Consider the following 18673-nt stretch of genomic DNA (forward strand, 5'->3'; position numbering starts at 1 on the left):
AACATTCAAAGCTCTTCTTTGGATGTTGACTGCCTTTTGTTCCTTTCTTTGTCAAGATGATCCCACAATAGTTCTTGGCTCTCGGAGGCCAATGCCTGACTTTTAGTGGTCCACTCTGTGTTTGTCTATCCACGTATGCTTTTTCTTTGACCATTTCTTTGGGATCCTTGTTATGCTGAAAAATAAAATCCCTGTCAATCTGACAGTTTCCAGATATCTTGGTACTCATTTATAATTTTCTCAATTTTGACAATAACTCCAACCAGAACTTTTATATTTGGACTAATCGCTCCATCAGACTGGTTGGCACCAATTTTCAGTCCAGTTCTTGTGTAATTAAGCATTGATCAGTCTTTTCTGCCCATTTCCCATCCTTACATATGACTACTTAAGACTCTACAGATCATTTCTGATGAGGACTGAGCAAAAATTAGATGGATCAGGTGAAAGGTGAGGTGCATCACGTATGTACTGTCTCGGGTCTTTGCTAAAAAAAAAATTCAGTTTCTTATGACTTGCTACTGTTCTTCTGCTGTAGATAGTTTGTCACATGTTCTTTTAGTCTTCCACTTGTCCAGTTTGTGCAAAAATACTGCGAAGCATGTTGACTCTTATAAGTTTTGGTTAGTAGCTCTTTGGTAGACAATTTGTTGTTTCAAAAATACTATTTTATAACTGTCAGACTATGTTATCAATGGCATTTTTTCATAGATTAAACCAAAGAAACAGGAACAAATCACGTGTTTTTCTGCTAGTACAAAGTTCCTAAAGGTGACAAGTGACAAGAAGGAAGAAAAGTGAGTTGATGTAGAAAGTGTGAATGTTAAAGAAAGAAAGTGAGAGGACCAGAGATGAACAGAGGAGGAGGAATGCAGAGATTGATGGACAAGAGCCTGCTAGACCTCCAGATGACATCAGAGTAGACTTATAATCAGTTTCATGTGTTTTTTTCTTGTATATTTAGGAGCATTTCCGGTCAGTGGGATGATAAAGTTAGTTACTAGACTACGGGAGCAGTGTTAAGCTTGCCAGAGACATCAAAAATATACAACTGAACACACGTTAGCACAGATACCTGCGTTTATCACAGAGAAATGTGGAGGACACGTTGACCGATTGAAGTTCAAACAGCTTTGGGCTCTTCTGGTTGGCAGCAGTTTGGATTGTGTGAGCACTGATCATTGGCAGCTTTGCAGAACAAACATCGATCTTAGAAGCTGTATAGCTGTCCTGTCCTGAAAAGATGGAGGAGCCAAAGCTTCACATTTCCTGCAGAGAGTCATCAAGGGTGATCTGCCTTCAGGTGCTGCCTTCATACCTGCTGGCAGGGCTGGGCATGGTGACGGCTGGTATGCTGCTAGACTGTGTGCAGGTCAGTAACACACCAGCTGCTGAATCAAAGAACTATGACAGTGTTGTTCTGTACAGGGTAGCTGCAGGTCTAGTACAGTCTGATAAAGCACTGAATTCATTCTCCTCACCCAAAAAGTCAGTAGAAAGTATTGTTTTTGTTCCTCACTTCACTGCAGGTCTGAACTAGCAGGTGTGATCTGCACCGAAATGATTGGTGAGTTTTAGCAAGTTTCTTAGGTTTGTATGACTGAAGTTAGAATAAAACAGTTGGGCTTATTGCTCTTGTGTGTTTTCCCAAATCTTTGAATGAAATGATCACAACAAGGTTATTAAGTATCATCACACCCATCTTTAAAATTACGTTTTAAAAAAACTTGGTAAGCAATCTGAACTACACTGTGACGTGTCCAAGCTTATCTCAGGTGAAGTAACTGAGCTGTGAGCTCATGATAGATTTGGAGGTCACCATGACCAACTGTGAAGTGACCTTGACCTATGGGAAGTAAATAAGGTTTGAAAGCAATTTGCAATTACCCATGAACACGCCAACAAGGCTAGACTGTAAATAAAAATGGAAGGAGAAACACTTTGCAGTTGTGTATATGGATAAAAAACCATTAGGCAGGGTTAGGCCTCTTAAACAACTTTCACATTTTCCTGTTATATTGTAAATCTGTAGCACAGCAGAGTATTAGGGCCACATTAAGAAGAAAATATTGTTGATCAGTTTGAGAATAAAGTCGAAATTAAAGTGGAAAATCTATTTTGAGAAAAGTCAGCATGTGGAGATTACCATTGTTGTTTCAAGACAAACTGCCACGTTTGCTGTACCCTCTACAAAATACCTTGTTTAGATGAATTTGTGACACAACATATGTCCTCTTTACTGCACGAGGGTGTATCTGTCCAATGCCAGTCATTTAATTTTGCATGAATCCACTCTTGTGAGTTTGTGTGTTTTTCTTTCTGCTAAATCATTTCACAGCACTTATACTGATCACCACAATATGTTTACGTGCTAAAAGGGAAATCATTTCCTTCCTCGTTACTAAAACTGATTCTGAAGTATGATTTTGCTGACTCCGAGGAATAGCAACTGTGGCAGTTTGTTTTGAAACACCAACTATAATCTCTACATTTCAACTTTTTCTCAACATTTTGTCCTTTTTCTCAAAATGATCGATTTGTTTTTCTTAATGTGGTCCTGATACTCCTTCGTACTGTAGAAACCTGAAGCTTTCAATAATAAATAAAAACCTATAATGAATTCTATCTTAAATAAATGTTGTAATTTTGTTACAGAAATGTTATATTTATTACAAGTCAGAATTCATGCTTTTTGTTTTCTTTACTTATTTTTTGCTAACCTTTTAGCAAAAAGGTCAAAATGTAAAGTATTGTGTTGCTATAGCAACGACATTGCAGTATGATTTTTATATCGCCTAGCAATTTATATCAGGGACATTATGCTATGACTAAGCCCTGCTGCTAATGCTTACAATGTGCTGTGGCTACGCACTGTGAGTGATATTTTTATATGTAATCAGAGAGCAGAGATAACAATTTCAGGCTTGTGAATGAATGTCATACAATGCTCTCTCTTGTCTTCACTAAAGAGAACCACCTGCCTTATTCATAGAAGGTACAATGATTGGAAAGAAACACCTGTGGTAAAGCACACTAAAGCACTCAATGCACAGTGATGCACATAATCTGCATGCTTCTGGGTGGATGTAAAGGCATGCATATACACAGTATTACCATAATCCAGTGGATTGTATGACGAGTGAGATACATGTCTTTAACTTTTTGATAGATGTTCCACGTTGGTTTTAAAAGTGAATCTAGCATCCAGCCAGAGTCCTCAGTACTTCTAACGTTTATGGGACAGATACTGTTTTCCTACTGTTTCCTTTTTATTACAAAAAATTTACTACCAAACTTTGAGAGGAAGAGGTGCAGTGAATCATCACTGACATTGAAATGTGGACTGAAGCTGCCTCTGTGTTTGGCAACAGGCCCTTTTGAGATTTATTTGAAATGTAATATGAGCTCCGGGATCTAGAAAAGCCTTTTGGTGTTTTGCTGGTGCGTTAGTGAAACAGAGAGATGTGAGGTGATGCCAAAAAGCAATGCTCAAGAAGATTATTTTAGTTACAGCTCAGTGTTTAGCAGCTGTTGCTTCACTGTTCAAAGTACAGGAAGAAGTCAGAAGGGGGAGCTGTAGAGAGCGGAGCACCAAGTCATGTCTCAAGGACACTTTTCAGCTGAGTCACTGTCCTCATGTACGTGTGTCTGAGACAATGTCGTTTACAAAGCAGTCTGCTTCATCTGCTCTCCTGTTTTACATTATTTTAATATGTTTACTGTAGTTTGAACAGAGGGGAGGAAAAAAAAAGCTCTTTTTAAAGTTGCAGAACTTGTCCTATTTCCATCTCTCTGTTCCACCTAAAGCAGCAGTTTATCCACATGAAGAAACAGCAGATTATTATCGCTGTGCCATTCGTCGCTAATGGCTACTTTGTGTAACACAGAAGAGCAAATGACATAAGAAGGTGTGACGTAATGATCTCTGACAGACTGTAAATATCAGTTAGTGGCAGCGTGTGTGCTTCCTCCAGTCAAAGAGGATACAGTGCATCCTCTGCAGGCAGCAGCAGCACCACGTGTCTGTGACAGGTACAGCACCTGCTGCTCTGAGTGCGTCACCCACTCAGAGTGTGAGGAGAAGGAGGAGCTATCAAAGAGGGGGAGAGCACATCTGCAGTCTCCTCTGAACTGATCTGAAAACAGACCAGGAGGAGAGAAGAGTCCTGATACAGCCTGGTCACTTCTGCTTCTACTCAGACATCTTTCTGATCATCACGCCTGCACACGCACACTCGTGTGCACTTTTTCTGTGACTGCCACCATCACAGAAAACGTCACGACTCATCGATCCACCTGGAAGACGAGGGAAGCCCTACCAGAAGAACAACAACAATCACCCTGCCTCCTCAGACAAGCCTCAGACGTCAGACGGTCCATCAGCGCAGCCTAGGCCGACACCGCGGCGTCCCACAGATTAAAATGAAGAAGGTGCTCCAAAGCAGTGAGGCTCACACAGAGCAACAGCACGGCAGCGAGGAGATAGAGAGGGAGAAGGAGTGGCAGCGCAGTAGGGCTGAGAAGAAGCTGCTGGCCTTCTGGATGTCCTTGTCTCACAGGACCTGGACCTTCTTCAGGCCCCGCGAGAGGCCGGGATTCCAGCGCTCCGCCTCAGCCGCCCGGCTGCTGAAGAGTGAGGCGTGAGGAGAGAAAGACGGGGGGCATGTGTGTGGCTGGAGAGTGTGTGTGTGTCTGTCTGTGTGTGTGTGATGGTCTGTCAGTAGCACAGTGTCAGAAGAGGCCTGGCAGACCTGCTGTCAAGTGGTCCTGTGTGTGTGTGTGTGATTGTGTGAGTGGTCCATTCAAGTAGATGAAAGTTTCCATTCCTCTGGCTAGTCCACCATTTGCAAAAGCACTTTGTGTTGCTGCCCTGCCAGTCCTGGAGTGACAGGTGAAGGGCAAAGCACTGTTTACTTCTTCTTTAAGCATTGTTTTTCATCGCCTGTGTTTTTCATCACCTGTGACTTAACGGCAAGCCCGGATTTTTGTCACAAGAACTTAACAATCTGGAAAAAGGAAATCTTCTCTGTCCTGGTTGTAACTTCTTACTCTAAGTGGAGCGTTACATTCTTTTCAAACTAGCCTTCACGGATTCAGCTCGAAAGCTGAGTTTGTGGACTCTCCTCGCTAGAAACACTTCAGCTGGAGGCAGGGATGGGTTAACAGGGATCAGCCATGGCGGTGACCCATCTGGCTCTGGAGTTTCGTTTCCAGGGGAAGAAGCTAAGGGGCTTCAAGTGCAAACTAACCCGCTCAGCCCGCAGCTTCCTGCCAGAGAACTCGTGGATCATTGCAGCCCAAATCCTGCTGCCTTACCTGGTGTCTGGTCTGGGAATGGTGGCAGCAGGAATAGTCATGGATGTTGTGCAAGTATGGAAACTAATTATTTTTAATGTGTTAAATTGTATACACTAATTTCTAATTAGGTATGATTGTAAAACAGGTTTTATAGTGACAGTGTTTAATGTAACCTTGAATGGTCAGTAGTGAGGATGAAAGAGGTGATTATGTCATTCCCTATATATGCTTTGCAATCAAACCAAGATGTACAGAAATAATACAAACAAATGTTAGTGGTAGGCTGAAATATAAAGATCAGCAGTGTTGGGAAGGTTACTTTTAAAATGTATTCCATTACAGAATACATGCCCCAAAATGTATTCTGTAACATATTCCGTTACGTTACTCAATGAGAGTAACGTATTCTGAATACTTTGGATTATTACTGTTACTGAAGGTCCGCGGCTCCGAACCGTAGTAAAGGGACCTCTGACTAATACGGCTCGTAGCCGAAAACTAGCTTTACTTTGTTGTCTGGGTCAACTTTGCCAGCGAGAGACAGAGAGAGGCGTTGAAAGGCTGCTCCAACGGGACTTATTGTTTTTGGAGGAAAACACAAACACGGTGTACAGTCGAGTCTTAATAGCTTACTTACAACTGGGCTCGTCAGGCTCTCTTCTTGGCTGCAGTGGTTATTATTATATTTACATGCTTCCAGCTCCCGTTTCTGCTCGATGACAGCTCGTACTTTTCCTTTTTCTCCCTCCCTCGCTCACAGACACATAACGTGTATGGCAGTCCATTCTCCCTGCAGCACGGACTACACTGCCCATGATGCTACATTCTTTAGAGCTATACCTGTAGCATTCTGCCTATTAGCTTAGCACAACAACAACAACAGGCGCTCTCTCACCCAGGAAACACGCAGAGAGAGCGTCACCCTGTAACCATGGCAACCGTAACGCTGCCACCTGGAACAACAGAACGTAGCTGTCAAACAAAACCCAAACAGTCCTGACCCGCCACAATATGAAACAGGGAAGTACCGCCGTGTAATCCATTTATTTCAACAAAGTAACTGTATTCTAAATACCACCTTTTTAAACGGTAACTGTAACGGAATACAGTTACTCATATTTTGTATTTTAAATACGTAACGGCGGTACATGTATTCCGTTACTCCCCAACACTGAAGATCAGCCGTCTTCCATTAACGATACAGTTTTATTTATTAGCAGAGATATCTGTACACCTAACGCTGTGTCCACAAAGGAAGCTGATTATTGATTACTAGTGGACATTTCAGGCTAGGTAACGCTCTAATGTATATATATATATTTATATATATATAGCTACTAGCTAACCTTAGCTGGTAATTTGTACTCCACCCTCTCACACAACTATGGTTATTTCTTCCAAAGTCCAAAACTAATGAATGATGTCACTTGGTCACGTATAACAGCGATGGCCGTCTTACAGGCAACACTTTACTTGCTAGCTTTTTTTTTTAAGACTAAATGAAAGATACAAAAAATGAACATTTGAAGCATATTACATACTTTTACACTTTTAAAATGAAGTAAGCTTTTAAGTAGACTGAACCATTGTTCTGTTTAAATAAATGAGGAGTCTTCACATCCAGTTTAGTCTCTGAGTTGCAGCTGCTACTGAAAGACTGAACAGACCGTGACGTCTGGTGCTGCTGCAGTTGGATACATGCTGTTCTAAATTTACTATTAGATAATTCATACACCCATTCCTAAATATTCATACACAGCCTAAACCCATAAATCCAAAATCCGGAGTAATATACTAACACAGACAAGTTCGACTGTTTTACCAGCATGTTGATAGTGTAGCTGTATGATGCAAAATGCTGCTACTGTCAATGTTCTGGCAGTCTGTTTTAGCTAAACACCATAGCAAACCTTTGTTAAATGTTGTGTCAATTAGCTTGGAGAAAATCCTTTGGACTAATGTTGTAAACATTAATTAAACCAGAAGTTAAACTTGGTTTGAGCGTGCCCACATTTATGAAAATGCAGGGGTCTTACTCTGAGGTAGTCAGCTCTCCCACTGCCAAAAATAATCCATCAACCCCGGGAAATTATTAATGTTGCTGCTTTCTTCATATGAAAGCACTGGTGCTTATCTGACCACAAGGAATGTGATTAGATAAGAACACAATGACCACTCACCCAGCTCACTCTGAGACTATTTATTAGACCACAAATCTGGAGTGTGTGAGTGGTTTGATCAGATATAACCGGCATGTCCTTTCAACAAAGCTCCAGGAGATGACCTGCTGTGTTTTTCACCTATAAAAGTGCTGAAAGGAAAGAGATAGTGACCAGTGTAAGATGCTGTTTAATAAATAAGGGGCCAACTGCGTTTTAGCAAACAGTAGCTTTACTGTGCAGTTTTTTTGTTTTGTTTTTTAGCACTGGGAGGTGTTCAAGGAGATCTCCGAGGTGTTTATCTTGGTGCCAGCCCTCGTGGGTCTGAAGGGGAATCTGGAAATGACACTGGCATCCAGACTGTCAACAGCAGTGGGTGGAAACACACTCACACACCTAGTCTTTTAACACAAATATACATTTAAAACCTTACACGATAAACTGACATTGATACAGCTTCATTGAACATGAACTGACAATACATGTGATTTTCTTTATCAAATCTTTCCAGGATTTAGACTGTACTAATAAATAATCTTGTCTGCCAGTGAGAATTGATTTTACACATTCACACTCGAGACTGTGCGATGGAGCAACATGATTACGTAAACCTGTTTGTGCCCACAGGCCAACACAGGGCAGATGGATGAGGCCCAGCAGCAGTGGAGGATGGTGTTCTGTAATCTGGCTCTCATTCAGGTGACACTGCAGCACAACGCACTCTTCATCCCATTAATAACACACACCATCACTCTGCCGGTTCGCTGCTGGCTTCGAGACAGTCCGCTTTAACTCAAAAAGCTTTGCTGGGGTGATTAGATCGTCCTCCCTTTCAAGACACTAATGTAGCTCAGCCAATTAACCACACATGATAACAGTCGGGGATGATTAAAAAATGGGAGATCAGATCAGATATTGAAGCACAAAATCCCAAAGCTGGTTTAATTCAGTGTCTGCTAATGAAAATACACTCTGCAGTGGACACAGTGCGAGCGGCAGTGAAGATATTTGACCAGTACTCTTCAAAGTATTTAGCATTTCATATATTTCATGGAAGAATAAGGTGAGATGTAAAGTCAGTGCTTCAGCTGATGCCCCTGTATGCAACCTGGTGGCAAATTTCACATACGGTGCACAATTTCAGCTGCTGCAGCCTCTAGACAGGCACTGTTTCTGCAAGCTGCTTTGCAACCCACTTCCCTTCCCCAGAGCTCCTCCAATTCACACTGTTCACTGTATTTCTCACTTAATGTCATGTCAGTGATGCCTCCACTGTTCTGTGAGGTCGGCATGGTATCGCCCTCTTCCTCACCTTACACTCAGCCTTTCACAAGTGCCTGTGAAAGGAACAGGGAGTCCCCGTACTGTACAATATGAGTTATTGCAGATGGAAAAAGCAGGCATAAAGTGGTCCTGACACTGATATATTTATTGCTACCTGTTACGTTCCCCTAAAGGGTCCAGGCGATGAGGGGGGAAGTAACAAAAAGTGTCTGGGTCAGGAAAAGGAGACATTAAATTAAATAGTTTTATTAAAGTAGCTCAACTAAAAGAGACGGACAAGCCGCTATCACCATTTAAGGAAAACAAACAAAACTCACAAAAGCATTGGTCAATAAAGTAACAAGTAAGTCAAAAAGAGAGAGCAGCTCACTAGCTGCAAACACCAAAAACACTCAGCTCACTAGCTGTAACCACTAACATGGCACTCTGGCCCAGAGCTCACTTTTCCCTGGGCTTAAATCTCTTTAATTACTGACGAGAGTCAGCTGCACAAAAGGGAAAGGTGGCACCTCAGGCAGAAGAGGTGGTGGGACATGCCCACACAGGCACCTTCAGAAGGAGGCCCTGCTAGGGCCGTAACACTACCACAGAGTTTAATACTAGGATTTATAAACATGCCTAATAAAATATGGAATACAAATTAATCTTTTAACTGTTATAGAGAAAATGTTATAGGATGCTGTTCCTTATTTTCTCCCTTGTATGTGTTAAAAATGATCAGGGTAGGTACGAAGTTGTATTTGATATAGTATGACAGAGGGGGATCCTTAACAGGAACATTTCAGCTCTAAACATATATAACTATAATAATAATAATAACTATAATAAATATAACTGTATTATAAAAACATTATGCAAAAATATCTGTGGGCACCAATCAGATGAGAGTTGGCTTAAAGGGAGAGGAGCTAGAAAATCTCCTCATCTGATAGAACACAGGGCTGCTCAAAGGCCTTGTATAAGGTTAAGAAAGGTTATTTTTTTTACCAGGGAGTCATGAAGAGCTATTGTAGTAGATTCAAAGAAGGAAAATATGGAAATAGAATCAGAATCTTTAAGCATTTTTGTTACTCTCACAGGGCACATTTGGTGACATTTTAGCTAAAAGAATAAAATGTCTAAAATCAAACTTGCTCTTTCATTGCTTTGTTTCCTTGTCTTTGCTCTGTCCTTCTTCCTCAGGTTCAGGCCACAGTGGTTGGTTTCCTGGCAGCAGTTGCAGCAGTAGGTCTTGGAGGTCTGACCAAGGGGAGAGTGGATGTTACCCAGGCTGCTGTCCTGTGTGCCAGCAGTGTCACCACTGCTTTCATTGCCGCACTGTCTCTAGGTCAGACAAAGGACCTCGTTGCTCTGGAGGAAGAAACAATGTAGAACACAACATGGACGGATTCATCTCTGGTATCCTGTGTTCGGTTTCAGGGTTAGTGATGGTGGCAGTGATCATCGGCTCCAGGAAGGTGGGCATCAACCCAGACAACGTGGCCACGCCCATCGCTGCCAGCCTGGGAGACCTCACCACTCTGTCTTTGCTCGCTGGGGTCAGCAGTCTCTTCTTCCTTTACAGAGGTCAGAGGTCATATATAACATTATAAAAGCACCATTTCAGTACACAGTATGTCTCAATATTCTGAACGTTTAAAGAAACAAGATCGCAGCTACAATCAGAGCATTTTTTGTGATATAAAGCAGTCTTTAAAGCAGGTTAACTAAGTTATTACAGCCAGTTATTAGCAAAGTGTTAGGGTGTTTCAGCCAGGAGAGGGCAGCAGATCCCATCTCTTATTTTTATGCTTACAGCAGAAGTAGATGCCAGACATTCTGACAGTCTGCTCTTTCACCAATCCCTGCTTCCTCTCAAAAAAGACTCAAAGATAAAGAGAAGCAATCTTTTTTTTTTTTTAGTACATGAAGAGTTTGTGGAATATTTTTGAAAGACTTATTCTCTACAATGTTACTCTGCAGACATATGGTACCTGCCCTCTGTGGTGTGTGGTTTCTTCCTGTTCCTCGTCCCTGTGTGGGTCATTATTGCTAGTCACTCTCCTCAAATCAGAGAGGTCCTAAAGTCAGGCTGGCAACCAGTCATTTTGGCCATGTCCATCAGCAGGTGAGCAGCAGTTGCAGATCACTGTGTCACTTCCTTTACAGTGTAGGAGTGCAATAGGTGCAACTCACATGTATCATGTCTTTTCTTCTTCCCCAGTATTGGTGGTTTGATTCTGGATAAAACTGTGAGCAATCCAAACTTTGAGGGTATGGCAGTGTTTACTCCAGTCATTAATGGTGAGTAAAAGAAGAACCAGCCAGTGCAGATATGTGCAGAAAAAAATTACATTTATCAGTTTGTTCTTAATTTCCCCTGCAGAGCATTCATGCAAACAGTTAATAAGTGAGCGATAATAAGGTTTGAAATGCACATTTTAAACCTTATTTTGCAGCATTTATTAACACTTTAAATGCAGAAGCAAATTATCCACTGGTGTCTTTGAAATTTTGAGAGAAAGCTTTAATTCTAATGGAGTGAGACAGAACACCGAACAAAAATCCAGAAACAAAAATAAATAAAAGTTATGAATTGATTTGGATTTCATTGAGTGAAATAATTATTTAATACCCAAGCAAAATATGACTTAGTACTTGGTGGAAAAGCCCTTACTGGCAAGTACAGGGCATTGAGCCCACTGGTTTTGTGACCGGGTGCTTTATAAACTGGTAACCCGAAGCTTCAGTCCCCTTCTATACGACTGATTTCTCATTAACCTTAATGAGCTTCTGCTTTAGCCACTCTTTGTGTTGCCTTGGTGTTTTCATGGCCATTGTTGTGCAGAAAGACCCATCCAATGTTCTGGCTGAGAGAAGGAAGTTCTCATCTAATATTTTACAGCACATGACCCCTGGATTCCTGCTGAAAAGTCATCCTGTACACTTAGATGAAAAATAGCCCAAACAATAATGTTTCCACCTCCGTGCTTTACTGTGGGGATGCTGTTCGAGCTTGATTTCGACCACAGCACTTTCTCCCAAGCCTTCTTTTATTACTTTTATGTAATGTGTCTGTGGTGGGGCGTGGTCTGCGGTGCCGTGCAGGGAGGGCGGACGCACCTGCACGGCATCCGTAATCACGCCCGCCGGGTTAAAACACGGGGACTCAGGTGTGTGTGGGTGGTGGTGTGGTGAGATGTGAATAAAGATGGCTCTAAATGATACTCCATGGTCCCGCCGTGCCTTATTCTCACCACAGTGTCTTTCCTTGATTTTTAGTTGATATTCTGTCTTTCACCATAAAAATGCAAAACTGTTTGTTTCTTTGGAAGTGAGCAAACTTTTATATTCAGCAGAGGATCAAATAATTATTCCCCCACAGTGGGAGGTAAATGCAACAGCAGTAATGTTATTGTGTGTTTTGCATGCTGCCTAATTTTGTAATACGGTGTAACTGACTCAGCCTGATTCTTAATCCTGCTCCATTAAGTAAAATAACCACACTCATAAACGCGTCTGCAGCAGTTCAGTGGCAACATCAGGATGCTTGTTTATCATGTTTCAAATCTCATTAGTGACACATTATCCATCTAATGATTGTTGAGACATTTCAGGGGTATCTGTTTGATTATAGTGAAACAATTAGTGACATATCTTTTATGTGTGTTAAAAAAAATAAAGCTGGCATGTTTTCTGAAGGAGAATGGAGAGCAGGAATGTAGGTTTATGGCATTTTCATCCGCCTTCAGCTTTGAAGAATAGTTCATAGTTAGCTTAATTGCTATCAATAAAAAAAAAAACATCAAGCCAACTGATGTCATGTGGAAATCGTTGAAGCCTGCAAGAGCCCAGCAGTTAATCCCATCATTTATAAGTCCTGCTGTGTCCACACCCTGACAGCGAGGCGGTAAGCAAGCTGAGCCTTGCTTTTAAAGGGCTTCAAATCTGAGGGCTCACTCAATCATGAGACATTAATGTGCTGCTGATTTCGAGGAGTCTCCTTCCTGTCAAAGTGGGCTAGATCTTTGCTTTGTGGCCAGGCTGCTGTCCACAAAGCGGCATACTAAGTAGAGAGGAATAACAATGGTCTTTACATAAACCACAAGCCTGATCAGAATGCCAACTATGCATTCACTGGCTCTCATTTCCGCAGCATCCCTGCCAACCTCAGTGCTACCAAACACTCCTGCATGTATTGCCATCCCAGTACAGGAAGTGCATTTGCATTCCAATTCAGAGCTCTCCTCTGCAGCCTTGCTGACCAGAAACACTCCTCCATTTTTTTGTTCAAATGAGCCATGTGCTCCAAAGCTCAGCAAATCCTGGAGGTTTTGTTTTTAATGACATCAGCCCGAGGGGTGAGCAGCATTGGGACTAATATGGCACAACAATGAGTATGCCTTTTCCAGACATTCACAGAAAAAAGCCCCCGGGAGACCCTGCTGTAGGAATAACTGCTGAATAGATTCCTAGCAAAATTAATTGTTGGACGGTGAGTTATTTTTCCAAGATAACTCCGTTAACTCTCCAGTGCCTGCTCAGCCTCTCGTGTGACTCTTAGATGAAAAGGGAACAGTGGCTTAACAAGTGATGACTGTAATGTACTCTATGATATATGCATGTTTGCAAACACCACAGTAATACAGCCATATTAACACATAAATAAAACGCAACGCAAAGTCACTTTGAATGAGCAGTGCTGTCCTGTCATCAGCAACACCACCCTTTCTTTGGTGTTTTCAGTGGAATGCAGTTGTGCTTTTTGTCCTGTTATTGCTGTTTTTATTAAAATGTCAAACACGATCAGCTATGCTCAGGACTTGTTCATATCCACACAGGTGTAGGGGGAAATCTGGTGGCCATCCAGGCCAGCAGGATGTCTACTTACCTCCACTACTGGAGTGTTCCCGGAGCTCTTCCGTTCAACATGAGTGAGAAGTGTACTGGACCCTGTGCTACCTTCTTCTCTTCAGGTTAGATACTGAACAAATACACTATTTACATGTGAAGTGTATGCACTTTGCATAGGCAGCATATTTAATGTGGATATATGAGAGGGAACTAGACCTGCTCTCACTCACTGGACACTGCTTTCAAGCTTTAGAAAATCTAGCCAGTGATGTGAGGCCAATCATCGCCCCCCTCTTGAGCCTGGTTTGTCTCGACCTTTCTTCCTGTTAAAATGGATTTTTCTGGAGTTGTTGTACTGGATTATTTTGTGCATTTTATTTTATCGCTGCCTGTTGCAGGTCTAGGGTCCTTCTCAGTGATATTCAATCTTTGACAGTTTGGAGTGTTGCCAATTTAGCTGCTTCCTGTCACTATCTGGAAGGAAAGTACATGTTTTGTGTAGTCATGGTTGAAATATAGTTTCAGTAGAAGTTGTGCCAGTGTTGAGGGCTTGAGGTACTGATTGTAAGAAAATAATATACCCGAGTACTATGTGGTACGTCAGACTTATAACCTCTTGTGCTCGGCCTTCTTTCTTATCCTACTGAATTAATTGAATTTCAGAAGTTGCATCAAAAGGTCTAGAATGCTGACAGGCAAAGTTGCAACCTTCTGACATGTAAATTCACAATGTAGCAAATGAGACTGAATTTAAATGTAATACTAGTCTGTGTACATGGGCAAGTTGGGGAGATATCTGTTAACAAACTTTTAGTAAGGAGTAGATCTAATGTCACTGTTAAAAAACCAAAACAACAAAGACGGATGCATTTAATTCCTTCTTTGCAATAATCTGATTATCATTTCTCTGTTTGTAAGAGCTGGTCTGTGTCTGTACGTGGAAACAACCTCGACACCCAGTTCAGTTTTGGCCATTATTTTGTAACCAGTTTGGACCAGCCAGATGACGTCAGAGTTTCAGCCATGTTTGCTTGGTTCTGTCTCAGGATCTTAGCTGCTCCTAGTACGGTTCAAAAGTCAGTCGACTAACTATCAGCCAGAGAGACATGGGAACAGGCTTTTAATGTGCACCTATTGAACAGTCCTTATGACTTTCTTTCCATGTTTATTCAGATGTGAACTCCAAATCAGCCAGAGTCCTGGTCAGCCTTGTGGTCCCAGGTCACCTCCTCTTCCTGTACACCATCCACCTCCTGCAGGGAGGGCACACTGCCATGACGCCAATGTTCATCATGTGCTTCCTGCTTGCAGCTCTGCTTCAGGTCAGAGATCCTCTTACGTTTTCATTTTCAAAACAACTGTGTACTTTAAAAAGAAACAAAGAGTCTTCATCTTTGAAACACGTGCGACTGCTGTCACTATGCAGGTGGGGATTTTGCTCTATGTGGCCAGCCTGATGGTGCGCTGGCTGTGGCGCAGGGGCCTGGATCCAGACAACTTCTCCATCCCCTACCTGACAGCTCTCGGTGACCTGCTGGGTACCGGCTTCTTGGCTCTGAGCTTCAGGCTGATTGTGATGATCAGCTCTACTCAGACTGGAGTTTGATACAGAAACATAGTCCTGCACATCCTGAATGCACTGTTCCCTGTGTGCAAGATGCCAAAACGAACTGAAAAGAAGGACCGAGAGGACAGAAGGTGTTATTTCTACACTCATTATCATGAAAAGAAGAATTGTATTTTAGCTAAGGAAACATATTTAGTACGAGGGCACAGTTTCACTCATTAGATTTCTGATTCTCTCCTCATAATTCGTTAAACTTTAAGATCTGCTCTACATTTCTGTTGACCATGAAACAGCACAGCTGTTACCTCTTTTCCACGAACACAGTCTTTAGGCTGCATCTACCAATCAGTGGTGAATTTCATGTTGTAGTCTAGCCTGTAACCACCAATTCAGTGGTTTCATCTTTGGGCACAGCAATTTGGTAGTACCAGCCTTCTGGCACCAATCAAAGTCTGTTTTAGCTCTAGATTGGAGACTTGCATTGGGACCACACTGGTACAAAAGGGATATTTGTGTTCAGACAGACTGTCAAGCCTTACAGTTACATACAACGCAATCTGTAGGCAGTATTTGTCCAGCTGCCATTGAATTGTCTTTGTGAAGTTTCTGATGAGGTCAGACGGAGCCTGAGTGGTCTGTAACAACAGACAGCTGGTACATTAGCATGTAGGGGAGAATAAACAAACCAGCCACACTGTCAGATCTGTGTAAATTACAGCCGGCCCAAAGCTGGAGCAGGTAATGTCTGGTGTACTGTTTTGGTCTCTAGTCCACCTGTTAGTAGGATTATTGGTTACTAGTTTAACTCTAATGGCGTATTCCAATCTATCTCGTAAATAATTCATCAGAAACTCAAAGCTGAAGTATATTAGTGCTTTAACGTAGTCACCGGTTTGTTACACTGTGATAAAGACAGCTTGGAGAACTTGTTTGTTAGATAGTATTTTGCAAGAAAGAACACAATGCTAGCTTATTAAAATATAACTGTTTGATATGCTCAAGAAACAGCAGAGTGAGGAGACATCCAAGGGACTGAAATATTTGCTAAAGAACAACTGAGGAATGAATAAGGAAGAAGCTGAGCACTAATGAGCGGAGCACTTTCCCAATACATCCTGATGATTATTTACCAAAGTAATCAGCTGGGAGATGTTACATTAGTGAAACAATAGCTAGTAAATAGCCTGTAAATGAAACTAATTCCCTGCTTTGTTTGCCATTGTTTCCTACTGTGATCTTACACGTTTTTGTAGTCGCCCTAATGAAGTACAGAGCTTCACCTTCAGCCTGAAGCGACAGAGAAAGAGCAGTTTACATGTAAAAGAATGCTACAGTAACGAGTATCTACTTAGCTGGGTTACTTGAGGTGACAAAGAAACAGCAGGTAATAATTTGGTTCAGCCTGTCGTCCAAACATGCTAATAGCTATTGTTCTGTTTTGTTGGTAATGAAAAAGTACACAGTTCTCATTATTTTAGTTTCATAACATTTCATAATTGCAGCAAAAACAGGCTGTTACTGTGATGGAAAGCAAAAATATCTGATAGTGTTGGTTAGGCTAGCATACATTTCATAGGCTGTGTCACATTCACTGTTAGGTCCAAATAGGATTTGCTACTTTTGCAATTTTGGGTAAAAAATGAGTCCCTAAAAACATCCTAGCTAGGAAATGATAAAGGAAGTCTTGATGAACAAAGTCCCACATAGTTCCTGAATTTTTCCCCACCAAGTTTGCGTGACCCTTGTTGTTTTGTAAAAAAGCAGACATAACAATCACAACAGATTTTATTTTGTGAAAAGTAAATCATTCATTGTGTGGTTATAATTTATTCACAACATACAGTACTGTGCAATAACCTCGAGTCTCCCCATCCTTTCATTATATGTTGCTTCCCCTCCCCCCTTCAAGAGAAGGTCTTGAACAATAGTTCTCCAGGTTTTCAGAAGGTCTTTCAAAGTTTTTCTTTGGACATTGGCTGAGTTTTCACCCATTTTCAGTCCAGTGCTTGTACCGGAGGAATACTTTGTCTGTTAAGCCAATTAACACCAACTTATGAACAGCTATTAGCTGAAAACCTGGCATCTCTTGCCATGGTGTGCAGTGTGTTGTTAAAAAATGTGAGGAAACTGTGGTGTTGGAGATCATGATCCACTATGCAATACCACACGGAAAGCATTTGATTGGCAGCAACTTCATTTGTCGGCAAAACACGGTGCAGCACTGAGTCATGGATCGGCCTCCCCAGAGCTCGGACCTCAACATTACTGAAGCAGTGTACTTGTATATTGTTCACATGTTGAAATAAATTACCAATCAATCAATCAATCAGTGTGGGATGATCTCGGCAGAGAACTGAACGAAAGGTAGAAAGATCCAGAGAAGAGCTTTGAGTGTCCTTCAAGAAGCCTGGAGAACTAATCGTGAGGACTACTGAACAAAATCACAAAAATGCTTTGAAGCTTGTTACAATCGTACAGACACTACATTGCACCCATTTTAGCAAAATATAAAGAAATGAGGGGCTCGAGACGTTTGCACTATAGTTTATATCAATTTTTACTGTTTTCACTGCTGATAGCTCTTCACACCCAGCACTGAGGCACACATATTCCCACTGTAGATAAGCAGCATATAAAAAAGAGAATACAGGAAACAGGTGGTGGAAGAAAAAATAAATAAACACGCGGACAGGGTGGAGTTGTTTTGCACTTTAGTCTCCATATTCACCAGCTCACTGTGGCCATTATCAAAACCACAGTCCATTCAAAGCGGATGCAGCGAGTGGGAGTAATGTAGAACCACCGTAATAACTGTTGGCACATCTGTACAACTGTTGTCAGCTCCTAAATGTTACACGGCAAATGATCGTATTCAGGCAATAATATATATACTGAGTGTAAATGTATACTAGGCGTTGCACAGTCTGGATGAATGTTAGATTTTAATCGTGCTTATTTTCTGTAGATTTGTGCCTTTTAAACCGTGACGAGCCTTCAGTTGGTTCTTGCCAAATTTCTACTGGATCTCTTTTTTTTTTTTTGTGCAGCACGATGCCACTAAATATAGCCTGTCGTATTTAACCGTGTCTGTGTTCCAGGTATTGATGGCACGGATTGTTTTTGTGCCGTTTTTGTGAACAAATGATTTAGTATGCACTTTTCTGTATGGGGCCTTCTCAATTGTTTGATATGCACTTTTAGCTTGTCATTAGTGGTCTGGAAATAGCACTCAGAAACAGTAATTAATCCTATTTCCACTGACATCGAGCTTGACTGGACTTCGTAGTACCGTTGCCTTTATAAACTCTTCTAGGTCACATCCAGTCATGGTTTATCATTTCAATAAAAGACTGACATGCAAACTGTGCCCGGCGTATTCTGCGTTATTGCGTTGAGAATTCTTGTAACTATTAAGGAATTAACAAGTTCTTTCTGAGATGCATTTTATTTGAAAATCGTGAGAGAAACTTTACCTATTTTGGTTGGTTTGACTCTGTGGAATCAGAATGGCACAATAAATAAAGACAATATC

General features: G+C 41.5%; 1 protein-coding gene across 3 annotated transcripts; it reads left to right on the forward strand.

Annotated features, from left to right (window-relative positions):
• The first annotated feature begins 1062 nt into the window (after positions 1-1062).
• Positions 1063-18507, forward strand: LOC146519146 (solute carrier family 41 member 1-like). 3 transcript variants are annotated; one of them, XR_014874254.1, is made up of 11 exons: positions 2737-5370; positions 7722-7829; positions 8085-8156; positions 9924-10068; positions 10161-10307; positions 10704-10848; positions 10945-11024; positions 13562-13696; positions 14748-14896; positions 15001-16773; positions 16808-18507. XR_014874254.1 is itself a non-coding variant. In XM_085160853.1 (10 exons), exons 1-10 carry the CDS (start codon positions 1244-1246, stop codon positions 15178-15180), a joined length of 1290 nt encoding a protein of 429 aa, XP_085016979.1. In that variant the 5' UTR covers positions 1063-1243; the 3' UTR covers positions 15181-18507. The 3 variants fall into 3 exon arrangements, 2 of the variants coding, with proteins under 2 accessions (XP_085016979.1, XP_085016978.1); XM_085160853.1 differs by lacking the exon at positions 2737-5370 and adding an exon at positions 1063-1372 and having other exon boundaries at positions 15001-18507; XM_085160852.1 differs by having other exon boundaries at positions 15001-18507.
• The last annotated feature ends 166 nt before the right edge of the window (positions 18508-18673 follow it).

The sequence above is a fragment of the Neolamprologus multifasciatus genome, chromosome 5, assembly GCF_963576455.1.
Source record: "Neolamprologus multifasciatus chromosome 5, fNeoMul1.2, whole genome shotgun sequence".
Lineage (NCBI taxonomy): Eukaryota > Metazoa > Chordata > Actinopteri > Cichliformes > Cichlidae > Neolamprologus > Neolamprologus multifasciatus.

Excerpts from the sequence above, each read along its gene's own strand:
- LOC146519146 (XM_085160852.1), top strand. The coding sequence starts at position 5,176 with ATGGCGGTGACCCATCTGGCTCTGGAGTTTCGTTTCCAGGGGAAGAAG. Across the intron at positions 8,157-9,923 it reads GTAATCTGGCTCTCATTCAG|GTTCAGGCCACAGTGGTTGG; the intron begins GTGACACTGCAG and ends CTTCTTCCTCAG. Across the intron at positions 11,025-13,561 it reads GTTTACTCCAGTCATTAATG|GTGTAGGGGGAAATCTGGTG; the intron begins GTGAGTAAAAGA and ends ATATCCACACAG.